The following is a 25976-nucleotide window of genomic DNA, read 5'->3' as shown; positions in this document are numbered from 1 at the left end:
GTAGGAATCCCTACAATTCACACTCTAGGAGGTTTCGTTCACCCAGACCTACCCTAATACTACAAGAGGACTACCCCCACCACACAGATATACTCAAATTCTCAAGGTGATGTGATCCTCCATCTATTGTGGAGAATTCACTGCCCCTTCTCACCACATCTAACCATAAACCAACCCTCCTCTGCTAATTGCTTCCTTTCTGATCCTCACCATTCTTCTCTACCTATTGAAGGAGGGTGAATCCCAGTTAACTCAAATTGTCCTTAAAAAACTGCAGAAAAAGAACTATGTTATGACATTAACTAATAGTTCCTTTTAGTCAGAGAACTGCAGAGCTCATGAAACATCACACACCATGTTACATCATCCAATCATGTCAGCTAGCTGACCAACCAGCAAATCAGCTGCAGAGCCTTTATTTAACCTTTTTTCTTTCTCAACCCAGAAGGGGAAACAAAAAACAAAAGGCATTTCTGAAAGGCTCATTTTCTCTCCACCCAATCAAGTCCTTCTTTTGATCCCACTTGAGGTTTTCAAGACAAAGATACTGAAGTGGCTGCCTTTCCTTCTCCAGCTCATTTTATAGATGAGGAAAATGGGGTTAAGTGACTTACCCAGGGTCACACAGCTAGTGTCTATGGCTGAATTTTATCTCAAGTCTTCCTCACTCCAAGTCAATGCACCTATCTCTGCTCTATCCACTGCAGCACCTAGCTAGCTATCCACCTGTACATGGTGCTAGAGAGAATTCAGTTCGTCTTCCTATCTTCCAAAGAACATTATTCTTTATCCAACCAATGCAGAAATCTTAACAGCTGACTCAACTTTGATTGACTTCTACATAGAGCTTTACAAAGGTAGGTTTTCTTCATCTGCTGAGTTTGTCACTCACGTGGCTCAAAGCATGCCCTCTTGGTACAGGTGAATAAAGTTTCCTTTATGAAGTTAAAATTCACAAATTTCCCTTTCCATTACTTACAAAATCGATGGCACTAATTAAACCACTCCCTGGTCTCCAAAGTTATTTATCATTTTGTTGGATTTAACCTCTAAGCCTTAAAAACAATTGCATGCAAATGAGCTGAAAGACCACAATACCCTACTCTTTCAGCCATTTCTCAATTCTCCAAAAGGTCCTTTTAACATTCTGTATCTCTGAAAATTGTTTCTTCACACTTCCACTTTATAGTTTTTTAGTATAAACAAGTGCTTTTTCCGCTTCTTTCAGGCACTAAACCATTTCTGTATAAAAGGATCATGATCTTACTTCTTCGTACAGAGTTGCTTTTAATCCATTTTATTTTTATTTTCAGTCTCTTTTGGCAACCATACTGCTCACATCTTATCAGAAAACTTATTTCCTATATATATGGATTTTATCAAGTTTTATTCAATTTCTCTGACCTCAGTTACCAAAGTGTTTACCTATGAAATATTACCTTACATTCTTACAAGTTGAATTATTTCATTTTCTTTATGGCCCTGTCAGCAACCAAAATGTCCCCATATTTAAAGGGCAGCATCTTATGTAAACATTTGGCTGTTCACTCACATATATGAAAATGCTAATGGGGAGTCAAACTAGTTATATTATCATATACATGGAAGCCAAATGTTTCATTTGCTTCATAAAACATCAGTTTCCATATACTCAGGAGCATCCTTATCATAACATGATAATATATTTTTCCATTAAAATCAATCAGTGATATCAGTTCAAGATCTCAGGAGCAAAATCAACACTGAAACTTCAGGGTATAGTAGAATGTATCATTGCAAATACATACAGATGATGATGACCCAGGATCTATGAAAAAAAAAACTGTTGCCTATGGCTATATATTTTCAAAATAGTCAAAAACTTCCTTCTTTTTCTTTAACTTAAAAAAAAAATTTCCTTCACTTAATCCAAGCTAGCAATAATGATACCTAAATAACTTAAGTATTAATATAGAAATGCCCAGGGTCATTTTAACAACAGGTTTAAGGAAAATGGGGGCAATCAAATGTTTCGGTTTATTAATTTAGAAAGAAAAAACATGTACTTGGAAGATTTGGAAGTTTACTGATTATTAGAGTAAAATTATATCAGGAAGACCTGGGTTAAAATCCTGCCTCAGACACTTAGAGTTTGGCCCCAGCCAGGAAAGGCACTTAAAATGAAAAGCCTGGACTAGATGACCAAAGAGATCCTTTTCTGATCTAAATCTGCATTCCTATACCTGAGTTTGAAGCCTAATTTGAGATCTAAAGCTAGAGCAGAACTTTGAAACCATTTAGTCCTTTTATTTTCACAAATGAGAAAAAAAAGAGTCCCAGGAAACTGAGTAACTTGCCTAATTTTGTTCAGGCAGTAAACATCAGAGGAGGAATTTAAATCTAGTTCCTTGTCTTTCCATTGCAATATGTTTCTGATAAACCACTGGAGGAAGAAACTAAAACTCATTTTCTCTTCTACAAAATGGAGATAATAATGTAGGATTCTTGTGAACAAAGTCTATGTAAACCTAAAAGTGCTCAATAAATGTAAGCTATTATTTTTTTCCAAAAAAAAAAAAAACTTGTATTAATTATATTCAATTTACTTGAATATTTTAAATTTAAAAAAAGCCAGATTTGTTTTCTATGTCAGCTTAAAGAACTCCAAGCATTTTTGAAATACTGCAAGAAGAGATGAATTTCTGATCACTATGATGATATTTCAGGAGCCAGATGAAATCTTATGAAAATTCCATTTACCCAGCAGATATTATTCTAAACTGACATAGCATGATATAGCAGAAAGAACCTGGATTTGAAATTATAGGACCTAGGTTCAAATCTCAATTCTGCCACTTAAAACCTTTGTCACCTTGAGGAAATTGTTTTATCCCTTTGTTCCTCATGTTCTTTCTCTGAAAATGATAGCATTAGACTAATAGACCTAATTGGTCCTTTCTAACTTTAAAACCCTAGTATGAACATTACCATACTAACAAAGTAACTAATATGCAACTTGCTTAAGTAAAACATTGTCTTCTCTGGTTTTATTTCCCAGAACTCCAAATTCCTGCTCTTGCTAAACAAGAAATTCTCTGTTGATTAGAGTAAATAGACCTACTTTCCAATATTGAAGTTATTAGAAAGACTTAATTCTTAAGGCTCTTATAGAGAAAGGCAAGAAGAACAAAAATTAGATGTGGCTCTAATAGTGACGAGATTTGAGGAAGAATATATTTTCTAAGTAGTAGAAAATAGTGGAGTTATCTCCCAGAAGAGCATAACCAATTATGTTCAATATTAACCTACTTTCTTTCACTTGGAGAGTTAAAAACAATAATTTGCAAGAATATCAGGGTTTAAAACAGATGAGGGAAGCTCATGAGTAAAATTTGGTGTTATAACTACTTTAAAAATAACATCAGCACGAATTAGCATTAGGCATGCTCTCTCTACAACCTCATTGGCTTTTAGAAGACAATATAGGGAGTCATATTAGTTCCTTCCATATATAGACACTTTACAAATGGTGAGGTGAAAGATCTCATCTACTGTCAGAAAAAAATCTGAGGAGAGAGGCTTTGAGAAATAGGTATGAATTTGCATATCTGTAAATTTTGTTCCACAAAGCTTTTTCCTTGCATGGAATTTCTATACTAAACATTTATCATGGATGACAGCGACCTCGTGTGGATTTAGCCAATTTATGCTGCTGGGAAGAGAAGTGTGTTTTGAACACCCAAGACAAATGTCTCTACTGCCCTCTGGTGTTCAAGAAACTTCATGTTTGGCACTTTTTTCATAAAAGTTTTATTGCCTCTGAACTGTTTTATCTATTCTTTAGCAAGAACTCTGTGACTAATTTTTCACACCTAGTCACTTTAGATTTAATATTATATACCAAAGATCTCAGATTCTCTGGGTTTAGAATTGCCCTGAATTAGCTTTTCCTAGAATTTTCCCCCTCTTCCATCCAGCCCAAAGTTTTTAATGATTTCTCTGTAGGAGTTGTTATTGATAGCTAATAAATAATATATATTTCATATTTTTAGATATTTCATAGTGGAAAGTGAAAATTAAAACTATTTTAGGACTGAGAGGATACAATTGGCTCAATTAATGTATCAAGACAACAAACACTTGGGAACGGGGATCAAAAGTAGACTCAGGACAGGTAGCAGGGTGATGACAACTTGGGAGACCACACATTTATTCCAGTGATGGTGTTGCCTTCAAAATCTGGAGCACCTTGCTTTGAATGTGGTAGCATTCAGTAGTAGCAAATCTTTATCATTTGAAAATGAATTAAATCAAATCAATTTACACAACTCAGTATAAAGGGTAAAACTTAATGAATAAAATGAACTAAGCCTAATGAATAAAGTGAATATTCTATTAAGGTGACTTTTTAATTAGAAATAATTACTTGTTTACAGTAAAGCAACAGGATTATTTTTTTTTTCCCTTGGTTCTCAACTGACTCAAAAAGCAATTCCAAAAGAGTCCCAAAAATATTTTGAGCAATGTCATAATTATTTGTGTAGCTTTCCAGTGAGGACCTTAAACAGTAACTTTTTGGGGAATATATCTAAATGTATAAACTCTGATCTGTCGCATTTTTTTTAATTAGTCTCCTTAATAATTTAATGTTATTCAGAGTGAACCCCCATTTACAATTAGAATGCATCCTTTCAAAAGTCTGAAGTTTTTAATAAGTCATTAAGTCAAATTTTCAATAAAGTCAATTCCCCCATAAAACCTGAGCCCACTTCACCATCCCTGAGCTGGAAGTAATCTTTCTGTCACCTGAACTTCCTCAGCAATTTGTATTTCTTTGTAACATACACAGGCAATCAAACACACATTAGGATTCATAGTAGAGTCCTTATTTACTTGTCATCCTCCTGGTGTTTTGCACACCAATTGAGACAATGTATGAATTCAATAAATGTCTAAATTGTTGGATAAAGATTATAACCACAGTCCTATTTCATTCACTAAAAGATGGCAGATATTTGGAGGATAGACAGATAGATGAATAAATGGATGGATAGATGGACAAACACGCAGATAAAAAGACAGACATTTAGACAGATGGATGGAGTGCTGACATTAGTTCAACTAATGTCTGAATCGATAGATTGAATTCAAATCTTCCCTTAGACACTAACTAGCTGTTCATCTATAAAATGAGCTGGGGATAGAAATAAGCAAAACACTCCAATATCTTTACCAAGAAAACCAAAATGATTAAACAACAAAAATAACACACATAGCATGTCTAGGTTATTGTTTGCTATTTCATTTGTGATTGCAGCTTCCAGTTCACCAAATGACTGAGATAACCTGGTGAATACCCCGAAGTCTTCATTTTAAGCACCAATGATCACCATACTGAAGCTAAAAAGGTATGATGAACAAACTAAGTAGAATGTGTATTAACCACAGCACATGCCTAGAAATTTATTTTTGTGTTATTTGAATAACATCAATTAACTGTTTAATTTGGGAAATAAATTTTTTTTAAATATTTCAAAAACTTTGAAGTCCTATATAAATGACCTTTTTTTTAAAAAATTATTATTAGCCTATGTGAAAACAGGGATTAGCACTGATATCATTTTATATCCTGACACCTACCACCAGATTTGTGCTCAGTAGACCTGAACTTAAAATGGAGATAATATTCCTTATACTATCTACCTCACAGAACTTTTATAGGAAAGTATTTTATCAACTTTAAAGTGTTACATTACTATAAGCTATTATTTCTCCTTTTTTAAGCAACTAAATGTCCAAGTGGATAGAGTAATGGATCAGGAGTCAAATACCACCTCAGATACTTACTCAGTGACTTTAGGTAACTCTGCTTTGCCTCAATTGTATAATAAGGATAACTGTGCCTCCTTCACAATGTTGTTATGAGGATCTTATTTGTAAAATTCTTAACACAATGCTTGGCACATAATAGATGCTATGTAAATAATATCCTTTTTTTTAACCAAGCAATTTCATTGGTGTAGGGAGCTCCACTTAAAGGACTATTTCTGCCATGTTTATAATATTACTCTACACCTTACAGTATCAGTTCTTTTGGACACTGAAAAGTTAAGGAACTTGAACAAGGTTATACAGAACTCAACTGAGATACAGGCCTCAAAAAAAGAGTGTATGATTCCTAAACTAGTTCTCTACCTACTATATCATACTTCTTTCTCTATTAATTACCACACATTATTACAATTAAATTATGTTTTAATTGAATTATGAAATTAGTATCCATCTCTCCATTTTTTGGGGGGGGGAGGTTTGGGTTTGTTTATTTGTTTGTTTTCTGGGGGGGATGGAGGAAACTGTTGCTGGTTTTGTTTGTTATTTTTTTCCCAAAGTAACTGGAGTTAAATGACTTGCCCAAGATCACACAGCTAGAAAGTCGTGTCTGACTTGAACTTAAGTCTTCCTAACTCTAGGGCCAGTGCTCTGTCCACTGTGCCATCAGTTGCCCCCATCTCTCCTTTCCAAATACTTTTCAAAACCTACTTTGAGAATATTCTTCTGGGCTAAAAATACAGAAGACAAGCCCTTCCTCTAAATAGTATTGGTAGTTCTTTATTTTTTGTTTAGCCCTCTTCATTCTCTCATCTGATCCTTACACAACCAGCTGGGTGAAACAGTGATCATTTCTACCTTACATCTGTCCCTTTGTTGCTACTCAACGATTATTCTAGATTAGGCCCCTCTTTACTTCTCTAGACTATTACAATGGCCTACTAATTAGATTTCCTACTTTCAGTCTCTCTCTTATACAATCCAAGTCCCACACAGCTCCCCAAATCATTCTTCAACAGAGGTCTAATAACTTCATTCCCTTGTTCAAAAAAACAACTTCCCTTGCTCTAAGATACAAACTCCTTAGTTTGATATTTAAAAGCTTTCATAATCAGCTTTCTGTTCCACCTTTCTAGAATTATCTCACACTGCTCCCCTCCCCTAACTCTAATGACCAGCTATACCAAGATTCTTCATATTCAGTGCCTTGTACTTAAGAAGAGCCTGATGAATAGAATTAAATTTAGGAAAGAGTAGAGTCAATGCTGAAGACAGTGAAGACAGTGCCAATACTAAAACAGAGACTGTCAGTACAATCAATACCAAAACTGAAAAAAGAACCATTGTGACCAAGAGGAGGAATAGGTTACAGACGTGGAATCAAGTTGTCATCAACCTGAGTCCCATCTGAATTCTGATGTTATATGCTATCCAAAGTATTCTCCAAATCCTTATGTTTTCTAGCTCATTCAGTGAAGTTTTGGCAAACTACTACAGAACAGGTTTCATCCTCAAATATCTGTGTTAACTTGCCTCAGTATAATCAATGATTTCTCACCTTGACAATGTGCATGTGCACAGGCACATACATATGCACACTCCCTTAAGGAATTCATGAGATACCACAACATTTCCTTAAGACACAGACAGGATAACTCTAGCAGGATTAAGTGTTAAGCTCCAGGAATTCACATACCACATCACCTTGTAGTATTTTACTCCAACAATGGCCAAGTATATGCTAGCAGCAAATAAATCAGGCAAAAAGTATTTATTAAGCACTGACTATGTAACAGGGATGATACTAAAAGTAAGGAATACAAAAAAAGGTAAAGAGACAGGTATGTCCCTCAAGGATCTCACATTCTAATTGGGAGAAATAACATGCAAAAAATTACATACAAGCTATTTTTCAGAATAGATGAAAAGTAATCTCAGAGGAAGATCACTAGCAATGGGGGAGGATCAAGAAAAACTTTCTGTAGGTGAGTCCTAAGCTGAGTCTTGAAGAAAGTTAAAGAACACAGGAGGCAAAGGTAAGTTAAGGGAACATTCCAGGCATGGAAGACAACCAATAAAAAGGTACTAAGTGGGGAAATGGAATGGCATGTAAAAAGAACCACAAGAAGGCCAGTGTTGTTGGCTGTATGTTGGTGGAGTATATGCTAAATAATGATGTGTATGAAGAATGGAAAGATAAGAAAGGGGTTCAAAAGACATTTTTGTCTTTTTAAAAGATATCTGATCTTAGATATTACAGTGCTATGTAAGAAACACTGTGCAAATTAAAATCAGTGGTCATGGAGTTAATAACCAAATGTAGATTCATGGGATCATAGATTCTGTTCTAACAAAAGGAGCTTAAAGTCCAACACCTTTAAAAAAAAAAAAAATAGATGAGAAAACTGAAGCACAGAGAGATTAAAGTGACTGATTTAAAGTTACAGGAATTAACAATTCTCACACACACACACACACACACACACATATCAGTGCTAGAATTAGATTCAAGTGTGGGATACATCTAGCATTCTTTCTATTATAACATACAGCAACTCCAATTGTAAAAGTCCCCTCAGGAATATGACTTTTTTCAGCATGGAGATCAGTTGTAAAACTTGTAACCTAATTCAATCATAATTAAAAGTTCCCCACCCCATTCCTAAACCAAGTCTCCAAATGAAATGCATACTATGATAAGAGTTGCTTTTTAAAAAATATTTCTCCTAGAGAAATCACTGTCAACTTGAAACATCTGGTTCATAAATTTCAATTAAATCAAGAACTTGCACAAAGTTTCAGGAAGGAATGCTTCCAGAATTGAATTCATAGGGCTGTTCTGACAAACAATAAATTTTGATTTGTTGCTTGAATTGTGAAGAGTTTTGCAACCTTTAAAGTGTTTTACATATATGTGAGTTATTATTTGTCACCAGAAATACTCGTTCAACATTATGATACATGACTTCCAAATAACATGGCAGCTCAGGCACTTTCTCCAAATTCCTTTAACTCTCTAACCCTCCAAAAAGAGAAATCATGGACCAGATGTAAGTAACTAATGGCTAAACCCATACAACGAAGAGGGAACAACAGGGTAAAATCCTTACAAACCAATACTGGATAATTTTAATCCTTAAGGCACTCACTCAATATCCTTTTCCCACAATCCTACACATTCCCAAGAGGAACACAAGCTGACCTGCAGATTTGTACCTGAAGGCCATATTGGGATCTCTTTCCTCCTACCCTGATGTAGAGAATTTTGGGGAATTCCTAACCCCAAGCCATCGATCACAAGTTGCTGAGAAATAAGCAGAGAGGGACAGAAAAACCTGCTGCCTTCTGTTTGGAGGCCCAAGCCTAGGTTAAGGAACTACCAAGGCTACAAGAACTCTGACCAGAATTACTTTTTTTACTCTTTTACAAAATTTTCTGGTGCTGATTTAGTCCTGCTAAAACAGAAAAAGAGGAACCACAAAGGAAAAACTGGGGGAGGAGTTAAGAGAAATGTGTTTATCTGGAGTAGGTCAAAAAGAAAGGAGAATAAAACTTCACTTGGATTGGTCCTGCCCCACCAAGAGTACTAAGGACAGGGACCTAAGCCAGTGAAGACTATTTCCCAAAGCATGGACACTGAGGCAGTCTAGCAGTGAAGCTTTTTATAAGTACCCAATTCAAATAAGGAGAAGCTAGGCTAAAAAATCATGTTTACAATAAAAAGGCCAAAATATCAATGAAAAAATTAAATTACTTTCAATAAACAAAAAATCTATTTTTCTCTCCAGTGATCTGTAATTGTCATTTTTGATGGCCTTTTCTCACCCACTAATCACCACAATGAAGCATAATCCCCAGGGAGGCCAAAGACAGAAGGAAAAGTCTTACATATATAATAATGTTTTTAACAATACTTTTTTTGTTATCAAAAATCTGGAAACAAAGTGAGTATCCTTTAACTTGGGAATAACAATAATTTGTGGTACAAAAATGTAATAGAATATTTTTGTATTTTAAGATATAAAGAACATGAATTCAGAGAAACCTGGAAAGACCAATATGAACTGATGCAAAATAAAACAATTTCTTCAATGACCACAATACCATAATATTAAAAACACAAAGAAGCATTAATGCTCCAATCAATATAAACAAACAAATAAATGTCAATAATCCTCTTACTGTGGGGTACTAGCTAAAGGTTTGTTTGTTTTATTTTTTTTTAATCAACAAAGTATATTTAACTATTGCATCTTTTGCCCAGGATCTAGTCGAGTTTTCAATGAAATCCATTTAGCATTATCTAAATTTTTAAATATGTTGGGAAATTCACTGTAATGCTATTCTAGGAGTTCATGCCACATAATTCGTTTATGAGTGTATAAACTTCTGCTGTGCCCAAAGTAGACTTCCTTGGAAAAGGTACAATCTGTACTATATACTCAGTCCTAAGATATATAAAAGTGTTATAACAAGATTCCAATATACAATTAAGTTTTGTTAGACAATAAGCAATCTGTAATATACCTTAATATTTTACATTGAACAACAATCATTACAACCAACATGCTTCAATTGAGAAAGAGAAATTGTGAGTTGACTTAATTTTCAAAATACTTAAGTAAACAAAATGTAAATATTTCCAAGTCAACACAAATCCACAAGGTTTTGCCAACGTCCCATTAGCCCCTGAAAAACATATTCTACCTGTAAAATGTTTCACCTCCCTTTTAAGGAATTAAAATGTTTTGTTTTACACATTTTGTCCCAAAGAAGATGCAAGGAAAATATTTAAATAATGCAAATAAAATTGAACTATTTTATTCACACAAAAATACTGGGAAATTAAATAAAGACAAAACAAAAGGGGATAGAAAAAAAATCAGCTATTGCGACTAGCAAAATCCAACTAAACACCAATCATAATATTTTCAAACAACCATAATAGGAAAGAAAAAAGTCAGCCACTGCGGCCAACACAGTCCAAATAAATAATGATATTTTCTCATAATGGTATTTAAGCATAAAGCCCAAGTAGAAAGTTTCAAGTTTGCAAGACCTAATAGAAACATTTTCATGGCTTTCAGGTTCCATATTCATGTTCCACGGGTTCACGGATTTCCCACCTTTATTCCTATGTGAATTGTAAATGAATTTTTAAAATCACATGAGCAATTTCTTTGGGTGCAGTGAGCAGCCTTTGTATGTTTATTCATTGTTGCCAGTATACTCCAGATTTAATAAATATTTGAAAAAACAATCAGGACTTAAAAAATGCAATATTCTTCTCACTGTATTGGGCCAAAGACCCTCAATCATAATATTTTAAAGCCCAAACATATAGTTTCAAGTTCAGAAGAAAGTCCTAAGTCAAAGTTTTCACTTTGAACATAAAACAGAACAGAGGAAGGTTGACTTCCCCACGACTGTTATCTGAGATTAAGGAAGAAGAGGAAAGGAAACTTAAAATCATAAGATTTTGACTTAGAAGGGACTCTGAAATTATAGAGCATAACCCTAAGCCGTAGAAAGAGAGCTGCCTTTGGAGTCGGAGACTCGAGTTCAAATCCTACTTCTACCAACTTGAATCCTTTACAAAACACTTACTATCTCTAGGCCTCAGTTTCCTCATCTGTAATATTAAAGGACTGGTCGAGATGGATTCTGGCATCTCTCCCTGCCCTAAACCTCTATCCTTAAGAATGGGAAGCTCCGAGGACGAGGGAGTCACTTTCCCAAAGTCACAGAGGTAAGTAAGCAGTAGAGATAGGATTCGAACACGGGCCTTTTGCCTGGCTCCATCCTCCTCAGTTGGAGTGGACGTCCGGTCCCACCCCTCACCCCACGTCCCGGGTGGTCCAGCGCGTGGTCACTACTCACAGCTCTAGTCTCATAGAGCACCAGCTTTTGGACCGAGCTGATGATGGGGGCCGCGGTGGGCATGCTGGCGGGGTTGGTGGGGGGACGAAAGAGGACAAAAGCAGGCACGTCGAGCCTTCAGTCGAGAGCACCAGACTGAGAAGGGGTCAAAGTGGGCATCCCACCCCAGGTCGGTGGGTGCTTGGAGTGACAGCGGCGCTACTTCCGGATCACTTTGGACAGTACGGCTCCGCCCCGATCCGGGCAAGAGCTGGGCGACAGAGAGAGCCCTGAGGTGGGCAGCGCCATCTTTCTTAAGGGAAACGGGAGCGTGGGAGGGATATGGTGATCGGTGATTGGCTACTCTTCTATCGTGCTTGTCGATTGGTTGGATTTCTTTGAACAGCGTGTGTGGGAGAGAGATTCCATTTATTTGGGAGAAGGGAGTTTGGTATTTTCTCCAGAGTCGTAGTTGTTATTTATCATTTTCATGTCATGAGTTCTCATTGAAAAATGAATTTTTAAGGCTTGAATTCAACTTGGCCTATTAGGGAAATATGTTTTGAATGACTCCACAAGTGTTGTTAGTAGTTTTAGTTATGTCTGACCCTTCAAAAAGTCTTTTGGGGTTTTTCGGGGCACAGATACTGGAGTAGGTAGTAGTATTCTTCAGCTTGAGGCCTTGTCCCCGTCATCATTTCTTACAACACAATAGTGTTCCACTACATTCGTATATAATAACTCGTTCAACCATTCACCAATTGATGGGCATCCCCTCAGCTTTTAATTCTTTGCCAAAATATATACACGCGCGCACACACTAGAGGGAGAGAGAGAGAGCGAGAGGGAGAGGAAGAGGAAAAGATAGGAGAGGGGGAGGGAGAGGGAGGAGAAGGAGAAGGAGAAGGAGAAGGAGAAGGAGAAAAGAAGAAGAAGAAAAGAAGAAGAAGAAAAGAGAGAAAGCTAGAGAGAGAGAGAGAGACAGAGAGACAGAGAAAGAGAGACAGAGAGAGACAGAGAAAGAGACAGAAAGTTGCTATAAATATTTTGCCATATATAAGTCCTTTATCTTTTTAGTCTCTGGCATATAGACCTAGAAGCAGCATTGTAAGGTTAAAGGTAAGAGTTTCATAAATTTTCAGATATAGTTTCAAATTGCTTTCCAGAATGGTTGGACTAATTCACAGCTCCACTAACTGCAATCAGTGCAGTGCTTCTTAAATTTTTTTAAACTAATCACTCTTTTTCACCCTAGAAATTTTTATGTGACCACAGGTATATAGGTATATAAAATACAAATCAAACATTCACTGATAATCATAATTTTGCAACTCCCACATTCAGTTGTGAGACCCCATATGTGGGCCTGAACCATAAATAAGAAGCTGGGTGTTAATGAAGCTATTTTCCCACATAATTTCCAACATTAATCATTTCCCTTTTCTATCATCTTAGCCAATCTGAGCAGTGTGAGGAGGTATCTCAAATTTATTTTAATTTGTAAGTCTTATCAATAAAAGCATTTAGAGCAATTTTCATATAACTATTAATAGCTTTGATTTCTTCTGAAAACTGCTTATATCCTTTGACCAATTGTCAATTGGAGAATAGCTCTTAATGTTAATTTGGCTCAATTCCCTATACATTTTAGAAATGTAATCTTTTTCAGAGAAATTTGCTGCAAAGATTTTTTTTAACAGTTTTCCTACTTTTCTTCTAATTTTAGCTTATTGGTTTTCTTTGTACAGAAGCTTTTAAATTTTATATAATTAAAATTATCCATCTTACCTCCTGTGCCCTCTCTAACCTTTAGATGGTCATGAATTATTTCCCTCTTTATCTTTTATCTGGTCATGAATTCTTTCCCTATCCTCACAACTGACAGGTAATTTCTTCCCTGCACCATTAATTTTCTTACTGCTTAACTTTTTATGTCTAAAACATACTCATTTTAAAGTTATGTTGATATGTAGTTGTTAGAATTCCCATGCCAAGACCACTCTCCTTTTTACTCTTCTCTTTTTATTTTTAGAAGACACCCTGTTTTCCAGAGGAAAAACCCAGAAGTGGTCAATGATCCTTTGAGCTCACCCTCTGGATGAACTCAACTACAGCAAAATCCCAGAATTGTTTCATACCAGCACCAACTGGTTCCTGAACTCAGACAAATACTTGTAGAAACCACATTCCAGTCAAGAAGCCCTGTTGTGAATCAAGCTTTTCTCATTTTTTTTTTTTGTTGTTGTTAATCAGCATTATGAGAGCTACAGCTCACTGAATAGCCATTGGTAAATGTACTGAGATTTGCCCACATTAAAACAGATCAAGAGAAGGTGCTGGCATGTGTGCTTAGTTTCCCTCCTTTAAGAGAATAAAGAAGGCTTTTTGTATTTGACCATTCTTAGCTCTTGAGTTTTATGTTTTTGTTTGATTTCATTTCTTAGAGTTATAATTTGTGTCAGTTCTTTGGTATTTTTAAGAATTAACTGTAGTTTTGATAACTTGTGTAAGCTCTTTAGTATTCTCTTTAGTATTTTTAGAGTTAACCATGATTGCATAATCTCAATAATTTTTTGGTCATTTATTTTCAGAGTTCACAAAGTGTGAAATGTTGGCATATGCCTAGTTAGTGCCAGACTGCATTCCAGGTCTCTATTATTGAATTAGAGGATTTTAAAAAATATGGTTGCTGATATTTTGGATTTTTTCCCTTGAAAACTGTTTGTTAACATTACATAGCATTTCCAATCCCTCTGTTTTTGTCCACCTCCATTTTTTATTTCCTTAACAGGTTAATTGTACATTATTTCAAAGTCCGATTCTTCTTGTGTGGCAAAATAACTGCATAGATATGTATACATATTGTATTTCACATATACTTTAACATATTTAACATGTATTGGTCTGCCTGTCATCTGGGGGAGGGGAGGGGGGGGAAGAAGGGGAAAAATTGGAACAAAAGGTTTTGCAATTGTCAACACTGAAAAATTACCCATGCATATATCTTGTAAATAAAAAGCCATAATGATAATTTTTAAAACTGTTCACATGCTTTGACTATCTATTTGAAAATTATAGTGGTTGAATTGTTTCAGTCATGTGTAATTCTTTATTAACTTTATTTGAGATTTTCTTGTCAAAGATACTGTAGTGGTTTACCATTTCCTTTTCCAGTTCATTTTACAGATGAGGTACTGAGACAAATAGGATTAAGTGACTTGACTTGCCCAGTGGCCAAATTTGAACTTAGGAATATGAGTTTTCCTAATTCCAGGCCCAACATTCTATCCATTCTGCCAATTAGCTGCCTATATTGGAAATTAAGTCTGATAAATTTATATCTGTTCCATACATAAAATGGATAAAATTCAAACAGTATGGATACTGGAGAGCTACCTACCTTTTCATACTTAAAGTATGAATAAAAGCATAGAAATGGAAAATGCAAGTTTTCAATGGCGAATAGCAAATAGTCCAATTGGAGACAAAGTGAGTAGTAGTGATAAATAGGGCAATATAAACCTAAAAAGGTGAAGTGGTATCAGATCTTGTAAGCCTTTGAATACCATGTCACTGAATTTTATTCATTAGATAACTGAAGGATTTTTAGCAGAGCAGTGATGATCTGGGCATAAGATTAGTTCAGCAACAGAAGAATAGACTCCTAAAGGACAATTAATGCTTTAAATAAACATTGAAGCCCAATTATTCACTGGGAAGTGGAAAATAAAAGAATAGAAACATTTCTCTTGCTAAAGCAAGTGATATGCACTATATGAGTACCTGGAAAAGAAAATGAGGTAGAATTTTAATTCACCTCCTCCTCGGACCTCAGCACCTAGCATTTACTTCTACAGGAATAACAGCTACTGGCAACTATGAAGCGCTTTAAAGTTTACAAAGAGCTTTACAAATATCTCGTTTTTAAAAACCTATCTAGATCAGGGGACCTATGTGTGCGTGCAATTCTGTATGTGCTTGTGCGCGCATCCCTTCTGAGACCCATCAATCCTTCTTTCATGTACGCTCCGCACGCATCAAAACTGCAATCCCTTCCCAGGCTAAATCTGTCCCTATCGGGGAAGGAGTTAAATCCAACTCCCAGTCCCAGTTCCTTCTCCCGTCCCAGTAGAGAGACAAAGCTCGTCCGGGCCCCGCCCCGTCCTGGACTCGAGGATGCGCGAGCCCCTACTTTCCCCAGGGCGTGCAGGGCCCGCCCTCTGGTTTCTAAGGCAACGACTAAAAACATATCTTGCAGGTGGTTGCGGCGCGAGGTGCAACCGGCCTGGACAACTGAAAGCAGTAGAACCTGCAGAGAAGTGGTAAGTACCATTCTTCCTGGAAGAACCTTAGAGACCACACACACACACACACACACACACGCATACAAACCCTGTCGCCTTCCCCTTTTCCTATCTTCTTCCCCATTCATCTCCTTCGTGAAGCTAGATAGCACGCTTGTGTGGTAAATTGCAGCTCTGGTCTTGCAGTCAGGAGTAGAGTTCGAATGCGGACTCTGATGCTTACTTACTATGAGTTACTTTGCACAACTCATTCTTCATTTCTGGGCATCACTTTCCTTATCTGAACAATGAACAATTAGGATTGGCCTAAATGATTTTTAAGAGCCCCTTCAGTTCCAAATACTATGATCCAGCAGCCTCTGCCTTCCTTCCTCCCCTTGCAGGAGAGTCCCACGTTTAAGGCACCCCTCTGAGCTTCCCCTTTTTTGTAAATAAAGTCACATTTCCCTATGTTATAGGAATTTTGAAGTCCAATTGCATTCAATAAACTTTTGGAACAAATAACTTGGTCAATGATTGTACATTTTGTAAAATGTGGAAGTGTCCGAGGTCAAAAAGCAGGTCGAGTCTTGAATACTAGGCTAATGTCTCCCAAACCTATATTCTTTCTGCTACTCCAACATTGCTTCCTTCTCAGTGAAACATATCGTGAAATAAAAATTAATAAAGGTATTTTCCACTTTTAATTGCTTGGACCAAGAAATAATAACTTTATTAATACATTTTAACCAAGCTTCATTTCAAAGTGAAGTTTTCTTCGCTAGCACCAGCTGGGTCCTGCTTCCTGCTATTGACATAGGCATATTTAATATCACAGAAATCTGTGAAGTACATTATAAGCTCCTTGAGGAGAGAAATTGTTTCAGTTCAGCATTTAGCTCAGTGACTTATACATAATAAGCAAGTTTAAACAATGTTTTTCTACTTGAACTGAAATGATACAAGCAAGTACATGTTTGTAAGGTCCTCATTAATAGTTTACCTTATTTATAACATAGACATCAAGTTATTTTTTCTATATAGCTGTTTCTAAACATAATAAAGAACATGAGAGAGGAAAACTTTTCACAGAGTTTTATTTCAGCTTCTATATATTCAAAGTTACTGTGCCTTTAGTAACCCTGTACTTTCAGTTTCTTGAAAACTGAGGCAGGATTGAGCTCCTGAATTCTCAAGTTTCACTTAGTTATTTCTCCTTTCTACACTAGAATTCAGTAGTTTTCCATGGTTGTATTCGTCTAAAGAATTGTACCTTTCCCAACTATGAATGAAATTTTTTTTAAAAAGATTTTTGAGAAATTACAGCTAAACTCACCTGCAGAAAGTATTATTATTAGCTAAATGATTAAATGGAGGTTATTGGCTAGGAGGAAAGGTTTAACCCCTCTTCCCATTCCCTAAGATACCTTCAGCTTCTTATACATATACACACACAGACACACACACAGACACACACACACACAATTTCCCCATTCTGTTGCCAGCTTTTCTCATAATTAACCTGTATGTCAGGTCAATTCAACAACTTTTGTATGTAGGGTCTATTAGTATATCCAGACTATTTACATCCCAATACTCATCCAACTCCATCCTATTATGGTCTCAGGTCTCTATTAAAAAAGACATTTTTAAGGATTTTATAGATGAAATGTATATTCATTTATAGCTTTGTTGCAAAATAATTATTTAGTCATTTAGTCCATAACACTGCTTCATATATTTTTAAACTTTTTTTCTTGAAGTTTTTTTTTGGGGGGGAGATTTATATTTTCTTTTGCAACGTGACTTATGGAAATGTTTTGCACACAACCTCACATTCTCAAGGGGAAGAATCTGGAACTCAATTTTTTTTAAAAACAAAAGTTTGAAAAATTGTTTTACATGTAACTGGGGAAAATAAAAATATATTTTAAACACTGGTTCAATTAAATTTGCTAGTGGGGAAGGGGAGGTGTGTTTTTGTGGAACTAGTCATGAATGATTTGAGTGGGGCATGACTACACTAAATTACAAAGTTCTCTACTTTTCTATGTAAATATGAATTATAAACCTTATATTGTTTTCATAATAAAAACTGTGCCTGGTTTTTCTGGATCCGCCTGGACAAGATACACAAGCACACAAAATAGAAAATAAATCAATATTAAAATTTTCCAGAAATGTAACATCATAAACTATAGTAGGATATATCAGTACAGTTTTTGCAGCAAAATGAAGGATACTAGTATTACAGCAATAATTTTCTGTTACCAGCTCTTGTGATGCAACATATCCTGCTGCATATACTATTGTAAGGCTAAATTACATAAATTTAAGGCTTATTCAAGGAAGCTTTTGTCACGATAATACCTTTTTGCAATTATGGGATTCTCAAGTAAAAATATGTTATAAGTCTACTTGTTATGCCATAATGATTTTAGTGGTTAGAAGAACACTGAATTAAACATTGAGTGACCAAGAAGAAATGGCAGTACCTGAGTTAAAGGTTTCCTCTTCTGTTGATCTTATATTTTAAGAGCCTTAAGAGAGATGTTTTATATTTAAGCGAATAAATTATATTATCTCTGAGGACTCTTCTGAAATCTGGTGATATGTTGATCATGTTTAGTTCACCTAAACTGATTTAATCCATAAACTTTCTTTTTTATCCCCCTGTGGCAATTTTGGGGTTAAGTGACTTGCCCAGGGTCACACTGCTAGCAAGTGTTAAGTGTCTGAGACCATATTTGAACTCAGGTCCTACTGACTTCAGTGCTCTATTCACTGCGCCACCTAACTGTCCCAATTCATAAATTTTGAATTATTGATTTAAATAGATCGTCCTGCTTCTTTATCAAGTTTTATGGAATTGCTCTTAGCACCAGTATTGAACGGACAAGGATGTCTTAGAAGTGATGACATAAATCTAGGACCAGCCAATAAGAACCATTGTTCTCTATCATTTCATAGGAGAATTTGTTTCCTGTTAATCTGGCCAACTCTGTATAGTTATTTCCCTTTTACATAGAGAAAATTTACAGCTGTGATTAAAAGGGTGGTAGAAATGGAATATTTGGGGAAGTGAAAGATTTGGGGAAATTTTCCACTGTAAAAAGCAATTTACCCACAAACCATGAGGTGGTCTTCAAAAGCTTTTTCCTATGCCCTTAAGAATTTTCTCCTTTTGACTCTTTTGGTCCTCTCCTCCCTCAAAATGCTTTCTTCCTCTGTTTTCTTCCATCAACCCCAGAGAAATGTTCCTGTTCTTCTCTGACCAAATTCCCTTCTCTTCATTTGAGAGAGTTGGGCTACATTCAAATTTTCTTGTAAACTATAGGGGTCTAGTTAAAGATCTGGAAGACCAAATGCAGTGTCTTAGATGGTGTGGCAAAAGTGGAAGAGCAACTAAGGGCACTAAGTCCTGCATTAGATAGCATATTTAAGGGGAAATAGAAATATCAACAATACTAATATATTTTGAAAACTTGGCTGACAGTTATGCAGATGTAAAGAGATAAATTATATGTGACAAGAATAGAAACTTAGTAAATCAGAAGATACAATTAAAACAAGGATTCTTTGGTGTTCTGGGTTCTTTGGTTACTTCTCTCTGTCTCCTGTATATTTACACTTGAAGGAGCATTCATTCTGTAGAGCTGTGTTTCTCAAGCTCTTTGGCTGGGATTCTGATCCTATTAAGAAGAGATCATTTATTTCCTAATAGAGTTATTGAAGGTGCTAACAGGAAAACTAAGTTGTCATGGAAGGTTGTGGGCTTAAAAAAATTCTAGCTAAGCAGGGGAATTTCACTAAAGTTAGAATAGAATGGGTGACCCCCTTTGCACATTTTTCTTTGAAATAATACAATGGGAATCTGAGAAATTAAAATCATAGTAGACGTCAGTTAATCAAAAACATTTATAGAGAATCAACTTATATCCTTAAGTAGATGAACTTTTTTGTGATAAAAGCTTTCACCCAGTAACCTGCTCCTTACTTGGGAGAATCTGAACCTTTTTAGCTCTTCTGTATAAAGGCTTCTTTGATTAGCATCATTTCCATATGCAGCAAGAATTTTAACAACTTCCCTCCCTCTGCTTGGCAAGCATTGAGAAGTTATACATAGACTTATTACATATTGCTAATATTATCTTTTTAAGTATTCTCATACTACAATCTCAGTATATAGTGGTTTCAGAGAATAAATAACATCAAATATAGGTCCACTAAGGCTTTCCATATAAATTTCCTATCGCTGTAGTATTTCAGTGGGATATCATATCCAGAGTTCAGCTGGTTCCCCAGAGAGATTTATATAGATACACTTCCAAGGTTCTCAATTTGATATGGTGAGTCCCTTGAATTTGCAGCAACGGTTTTAAAAATTGTTTACTATCAATATGAAAGAAATGAAATATTATTGTTCTAAAAAAATGATGAACAGGCTGATTTTAGAAAAGCCTGGAAAGATTTACATGAACTGATGCTGAGTGAAGCAGATAGAATCAGGAAAACATTGTACACAGCTACAAGATTTTGTAATGATCAACTATGATAGACTTGGTTCTGACCTCCCTGAGGAATCAGGGATGGCATGACCACCTGTGTTCTAAAATAAAAGAAAGCAGGAGATGTAAGGGGCTAAGGCTTGAGTTGATGCACTGAGGTCCCAAGCACATGAGGCTAAATAGTCACTGGACCATACTCTATTAATATATATGCTTGGAGAAAGAATGGCCCCGCCCACTCTTTGTGCAAGTCCTGATGTGTTGTATAGGAAATGACGTTTTTGGTGGGTGGAGGCAGGGGAGGGGAAAGGGAAGCGGAAGGAGAGACTGCTAGCTGGTGTCTTGACACAGCTGCTCTCATTGCCATTGCCACGGCCTTTCATCTCCAATCCCCCTCTGCTAACTGGCTTCCTGTCACAGCTGCCTATATTGCTATTGCAATCCTTCTTCACCTCTACTGAGAATAAAGATTGAAAACTTTTCCTTTAACCTGAATTCCTGACTCCCACTGATTTTAAATACACAGTCATTACACTTGGTTGTCCTCAACAAGTTGGTGATCAAGGCAATCCCAACAACCTTTGGATGGAGAACATCATCCGCATCCAGAGAAATACCTATGGATACTGAATGTGGATCAACGCACACTATTTTCACCTTTTTTTTTTCTTTCTCATGGTTTTTCTCTCCCAATATGTCTCATACATACATTAAACAATTAATTTGTTTTAAAAATTGTTTACCATCCCCAGCTTCCCTAGCTAATAAATATGCTAATTTTCTTCTTTTTTTTTTTTTTTTTTTTTTTTTAATTTTTTTAATTTTTAATTTTTTATTTTTTTTTTATTTTTTTATTTAATAATTACATTATATTTACACTCATTTCTGTTCCGATTTTTTTTTCCCCTCCCTCCCTCCACCCCTTCCCCTAGATGGCAAGCAGTCCTTTATATGTTGGATATGTTGCAGTATATCCTAGATACAATATATGTTTGCAGAACCGAACAGTTCTCTTGTTGCATAGGGAGAATTGGATTCAGAAGGTATAAATAATCCGGAAGAGAAACAAAAATGCAGATAGTTCACATTCGTTTCCAGTGTTCTTTCTTTGGGTGTAGCTGCTTTTGTCCGTCATTTATCAATTGAAACTCAGGTCTCTTTGTCAAAGAAATCCACTTCCATCAAAATATGTCCTCATACAATATCGTTGTCGAAGTGTATAATGATCTCCTGGTTCTGCTCATTTCACTTAGCATCAGTTCATGTAGGTCTCTCCAAGCCTCTCTGTATTCATCCTGCTGGTCATTTCTTACAGAACAATAATATTCCATAACATTCATATACCACAATTTACCCAGCCATTCTCCAATTGATGGGCATCCATTCATTTTCCAGTTTCTAGCCACTACAAACAGGGCTGCTACAAACATTTTGGCACATACAGGTCCCTTTCCCTTCTTTAGTATTTCTTTGGGATATAAGCCCAATAGAAACACTGCTGGATCAAAGGATATGCACATTTTGATAATTTTTTGGGCATAATTCCAGATTGCTCTCCAGAATGGTTGGATTCGTTCACAACTCCACCAACAATGCAGCTAATTTTCTTCTTAAGAAGTTTTCTGCCCTGACTTCAGGACAATCATGTCTAATTGAATCTTGAACCTTCTTACTACCACCCCATCTTCAAGAGATTTAGTAACCAGTGTCTGAGGATACTCTGCACTTTAAAATCTTTAGATGACACTGAAATTCACACTGATTCAGACAGTTTATGTAATAGTATTTTGCCTGTTTTTCCCACTCTCATCCCCATGCTTCAAAAAGTAGTTTACATCTCAAGTAGCATTCTCAAGAGGGTTTTGAATATTGCTATTCTCCTGAGTATTAGGTATTGGATATCTATAACTTGACATCAGGAATCTGTTAAGAGATCTAAGTCCATTATTCCATGCTAATGTTCCAAAACCTAGATGGACCCAGGGTTTATTTTAACTTAACTTGTCATCAATCACAGGTCATGAATAGTATAACAGTTATCAGTATAGAAGTATACAATCAGGCAAAAATGATAAGTAATATGTATAGTATTAAAATAAAATTAGGAATTTAGCATAGAACTAGATGTATCGTGACTCACAATAATTCCAGAGTTCTATCCACTGTACCATCTAGAGCAGTGATTATGTTTTTTCCTATTTTTCTCCGTTTTGAGTACACCTAAGAATTCTCTGTGCTCCTGTCCTTCAGTTTTAACTGCTCCCCCAGTCTCTGATGTCGTATATGCCTTCCAAATTCAGAATGACTGCAATGGTGGCTTTCTGAGCTTTCTGTCTGACTGTGATTTTTTCCTAGAATGATCAGAGAAACTTACAAGTCTTTGATGTTTCTGTTTATCACTCAAAATATGTGGGAGAACAAGATGAATATTTATTCATAGTTAACTGTTTTGCTATATCTAGCTATATGAAAAGATGCTCCAAGTCATTATTAATCAGAGAAATGTGAATTAAGACAACTCTGAGATACCACTACATAGCTGTCAGTCTGGCTAGAATGACAGGGGAAAATAATGCGGAATGTTGGAGGGGTTGTGGGAAAAGAAGGACACTAATACATTATTGGTGGAATTGTGAACACATCCAGCCATTCTGGAGAGCGATTTGGAACTATGCTCAAAAAGTTATCAAACTATGCGTACCCTTTGATCCAGCAGTGTTTCTATTGGGCCTCTATCCCAAAGAGATACTAAAGAAGGGAAAGGTACCTATATGTGCAGAATGTTTGTGGCAGCCCTGTTTGTAGTGGCCAGAAACTGGAAACTGAGTGGATGCCCATGAATTGGAGAATGGCTGGGTAAATTGTGGTACATGAATAATATGGAATATTCTTGTTCTGTAAGAAACGACCAACAGGATGATTTCAGAAAGGCCTGAAGAGACTTACATGAACTGATGCTGAGTGAAATGAGCAGGATCAGGAGATCATTATATACTTCAACAACAATACTATATGATGATCAATTCTGATGGACCTGGCCATCCTCAGCAATGAGATGAACCAAATTAGTTCTAATGGAGCAGTAATGAACTGAACCAGCTACACCCAGCAAAAGAACTCTGGGAGATGACTAAAAACCATTACATTGAATTCCCAATACCTATATTTTTGCCCACCTTCATTTTTGATTTCCTTCACAGGCTAACTGTACAATATTTCGGAGTCCGATTCTTTTTCTACAGCAAAATAATGGTTTAGATATGTATACTTATTTTGTATTTAATTTATACTCTAATATATTTAACATGTATTGGTCATCCTGCCATCTAGGGGAGGGGGTTGGGGGAAGGAGGGGAAAAATTAGAACAAACGGTTTGGCAATTGTCAATGCTGTAAAATTACCCATGCATATAACTTGTAAATAAAAAGCTACTTTAAAAAAAAAGTTAACTGTTTTGCCACTACTCTTAATAGTCAATTCCAATAATTAACAATAATTTTAAAAAATAATTATTTTGTACCAGGCATGGTGCTAGGAACTGAAGATACAAAAATGAAACAATCTACTCCCTAAAAGAACTTAAATCCTATCGCATTGACTAGTTGAAATCAAATCACTGACTTCTTGTTAGTCCAGTAAGTAATATAAGTGATAGTCCTCATCATAGTCTTTTTACTATACTTTTAGCACATGTAAACTATACCATTAATGGTACAGCTTGCACTCTATGACTAATCTTCTTAAACTGTGGGCCATCATCCCATATAGAGTTGCATAACTGAATGTGGAGGTCACAAAATTATGATTTATTATCAGTAAATGTTTGACTTGTATATCTATTTTACATATGTTTATACCTAGTCATATGAAAATTTTTCAGGTGGATAATATAAATTTGAAGAAACTCTACTCCAGGATATAGGTGTTATTGATGATCCTATTTAAACTGAGGATAACTACATCATATATACTCAGTTTAAATAGGATCATCAATAATTAAGTAGGATCAATCAATAATAAATTGAGTATTTATGTATGATCCTGAATTGGATATAAAGGATCAGCTAGGATATAAAGGAATGAAGATAGAAGAATTATTCAAGAACCAGATATGATGGAAAAAACAACAAAAAGCATTAATAGAAGTAGTAATAATATTAATAGTTATCATTTATAGAGTACTTATGTTCTAGGCACTATGCTAAGTGTTTTACGTCATCCCTTTTGAATCTTACAACTACCCTGGAAATTAGGTACTCTTAATGATCTCTATTTTATGGTTGAGAAAACTGAGGCTGATAGAAATTGTGACTTAACAACTAGCATATGTCTGAAAGCACATTTAAACTTACCTTCCTGACTCTGGGCCTAGCACTCTATTCATTGTACCACTTAGTGGTCTCCATCATATCTATCCTTTATATCTACTTGCTTTGTGACCTATGACTAGAGAAGAGCCTTCCTTGTCTTATCAGCTCTGAATTTTGCATTCCTTTGCTGTTAAAATTTCCCAGAGAATCTTTTAAGCTCACTCTTCAGTACCCTGCTGAGTTCTTTGATTTCCAACACAGATCCATCAAAAGGAATATGGTTTTCAGAGATGTAACTGTCCTTCATTTTGCCACAGATTCATCAATATAAATCCCTTTGTTGCTTCTTAGTTCAGGCTTTCAATTGTTCCCCCTAGGCCTCCAGAATAAAAATTAGCTCCTCTGCTCATCATTTAAAACCTTCTGTAGTCTGGCTTCAGCCTTTCTTTCTGGATAAATTTCACATTACCTCTTTCAAACAATCTGCATTCTGTCCAGAATGATCTATTTTGCTTTTCCCTATACATGACATCCATCTTAATCTTCCATGCTATCTTCTATCTTCCCCATGTCCTCTACCTCTTGGAGTCTCTAATTCACTTCAAAGCTCATATGAAGTACTACCTTTTCCAAGAAGCTATTTCTGATCCCCTTTCTGTTCTTTCCCTGTCTTGAGAAATTGCCTTGTATTTTCTGTGTATGCATTGTATACTTCCTTATGTGTACATGTTGCTCCAACCCCAGCTCCTTATTGGCAGGAAATCTTTATCCTTAACAACTTGCAGAATGCCCAATATGTGGTAGGTACTTAACAAATACCTGCTGACTTAAAAGATAAAAATGATAAACTAAATTTGAGTATCCAGGCAAAAAATTAAATTATTATTTCAAAAAGTATTGCTTAACTCAAGGATAATTTTATCACTAAACACTTAGTGCTCACTTTTCTAGAGATTCTTGCTCTTCTCATTCTCCCCTCCCTTTCTCTTTTCCCTGGGCAGTTTGATGTGCAAATTCAGGCAATGAGAACAACTCATCCCCTCCCTTGTTCTATCAGTCTATTTCTATCTAGTATTTTTTTTTCCTGTCTCATCCAAGGCTGACCCAGAAAATCAGTGGTGTACCTTGTCCCTTTTTAGCACATCTTGGGGAGGCAGCTAAGTGTGTATCTGAGATTATATTTAAACTCAAGAAGATGAGTCTTCCT

The 25976-nt window shown here is 35.8% G+C and overlaps 2 protein-coding genes and 1 long non-coding RNA gene across 5 annotated transcripts in view; 2 read left to right on the top strand and 1 right to left on the bottom strand.

The window, feature by feature from the left end:
- The window catches only part of FIG4 (FIG4 phosphoinositide 5-phosphatase), a 136180-nt gene extending 124199 nt beyond the window's left edge, over nt 1–11981 (bottom strand). The window contains exon 1 of one of the 3 annotated variants that reach the window (XM_051997531.1): nt 11689–11981. In XM_051997531.1, coding sequence (XP_051853491.1) covers nt 11689–11751 — 63 coding nt within the window. In that variant the 5' untranslated portion in view covers nt 11752–11981. The remainder of the gene's footprint in view (nt 1–11688) is intronic. The other 2 variants (XM_051997530.1, XM_051997529.1) reach the window with 2 other exon arrangements.
- On the top strand, nt 10927–13999 carry LOC127562084 (uncharacterized). Its single transcript, XR_007953605.1, has 2 exons — nt 10927–11557; nt 13700–13999. It is a non-coding gene; the product is annotated as an uncharacterized LOC127562084 (long non-coding RNA).
- A 1844-nt stretch (nt 14000–15843) lies between these two features.
- AK9 (adenylate kinase 9) overlaps nt 15844–25976 on the top strand; it is a 129695-nt gene continuing 119562 nt past the window's right edge. The window contains exons 1-2 of the mRNA XM_051996726.1: nt 15844–15989; nt 16513–16640. Of these exons, the coding sequence (XP_051852686.1) occupies nt 15844–15989; nt 16513–16640 (274 nt within the window). The remainder of the gene's footprint in view (nt 15990–16512; nt 16641–25976) is intronic.

Source organism: Antechinus flavipes, chromosome 4 (assembly GCF_016432865.1).
Source record: "Antechinus flavipes isolate AdamAnt ecotype Samford, QLD, Australia chromosome 4, AdamAnt_v2, whole genome shotgun sequence".
NCBI classification, from domain to species: domain Eukaryota; kingdom Metazoa; phylum Chordata; class Mammalia; order Dasyuromorphia; family Dasyuridae; genus Antechinus; species Antechinus flavipes.
The sequence above is the reverse complement of the archived record's forward strand: the minus strand, read 5'-3'. Positions and strand labels throughout refer to the sequence as shown.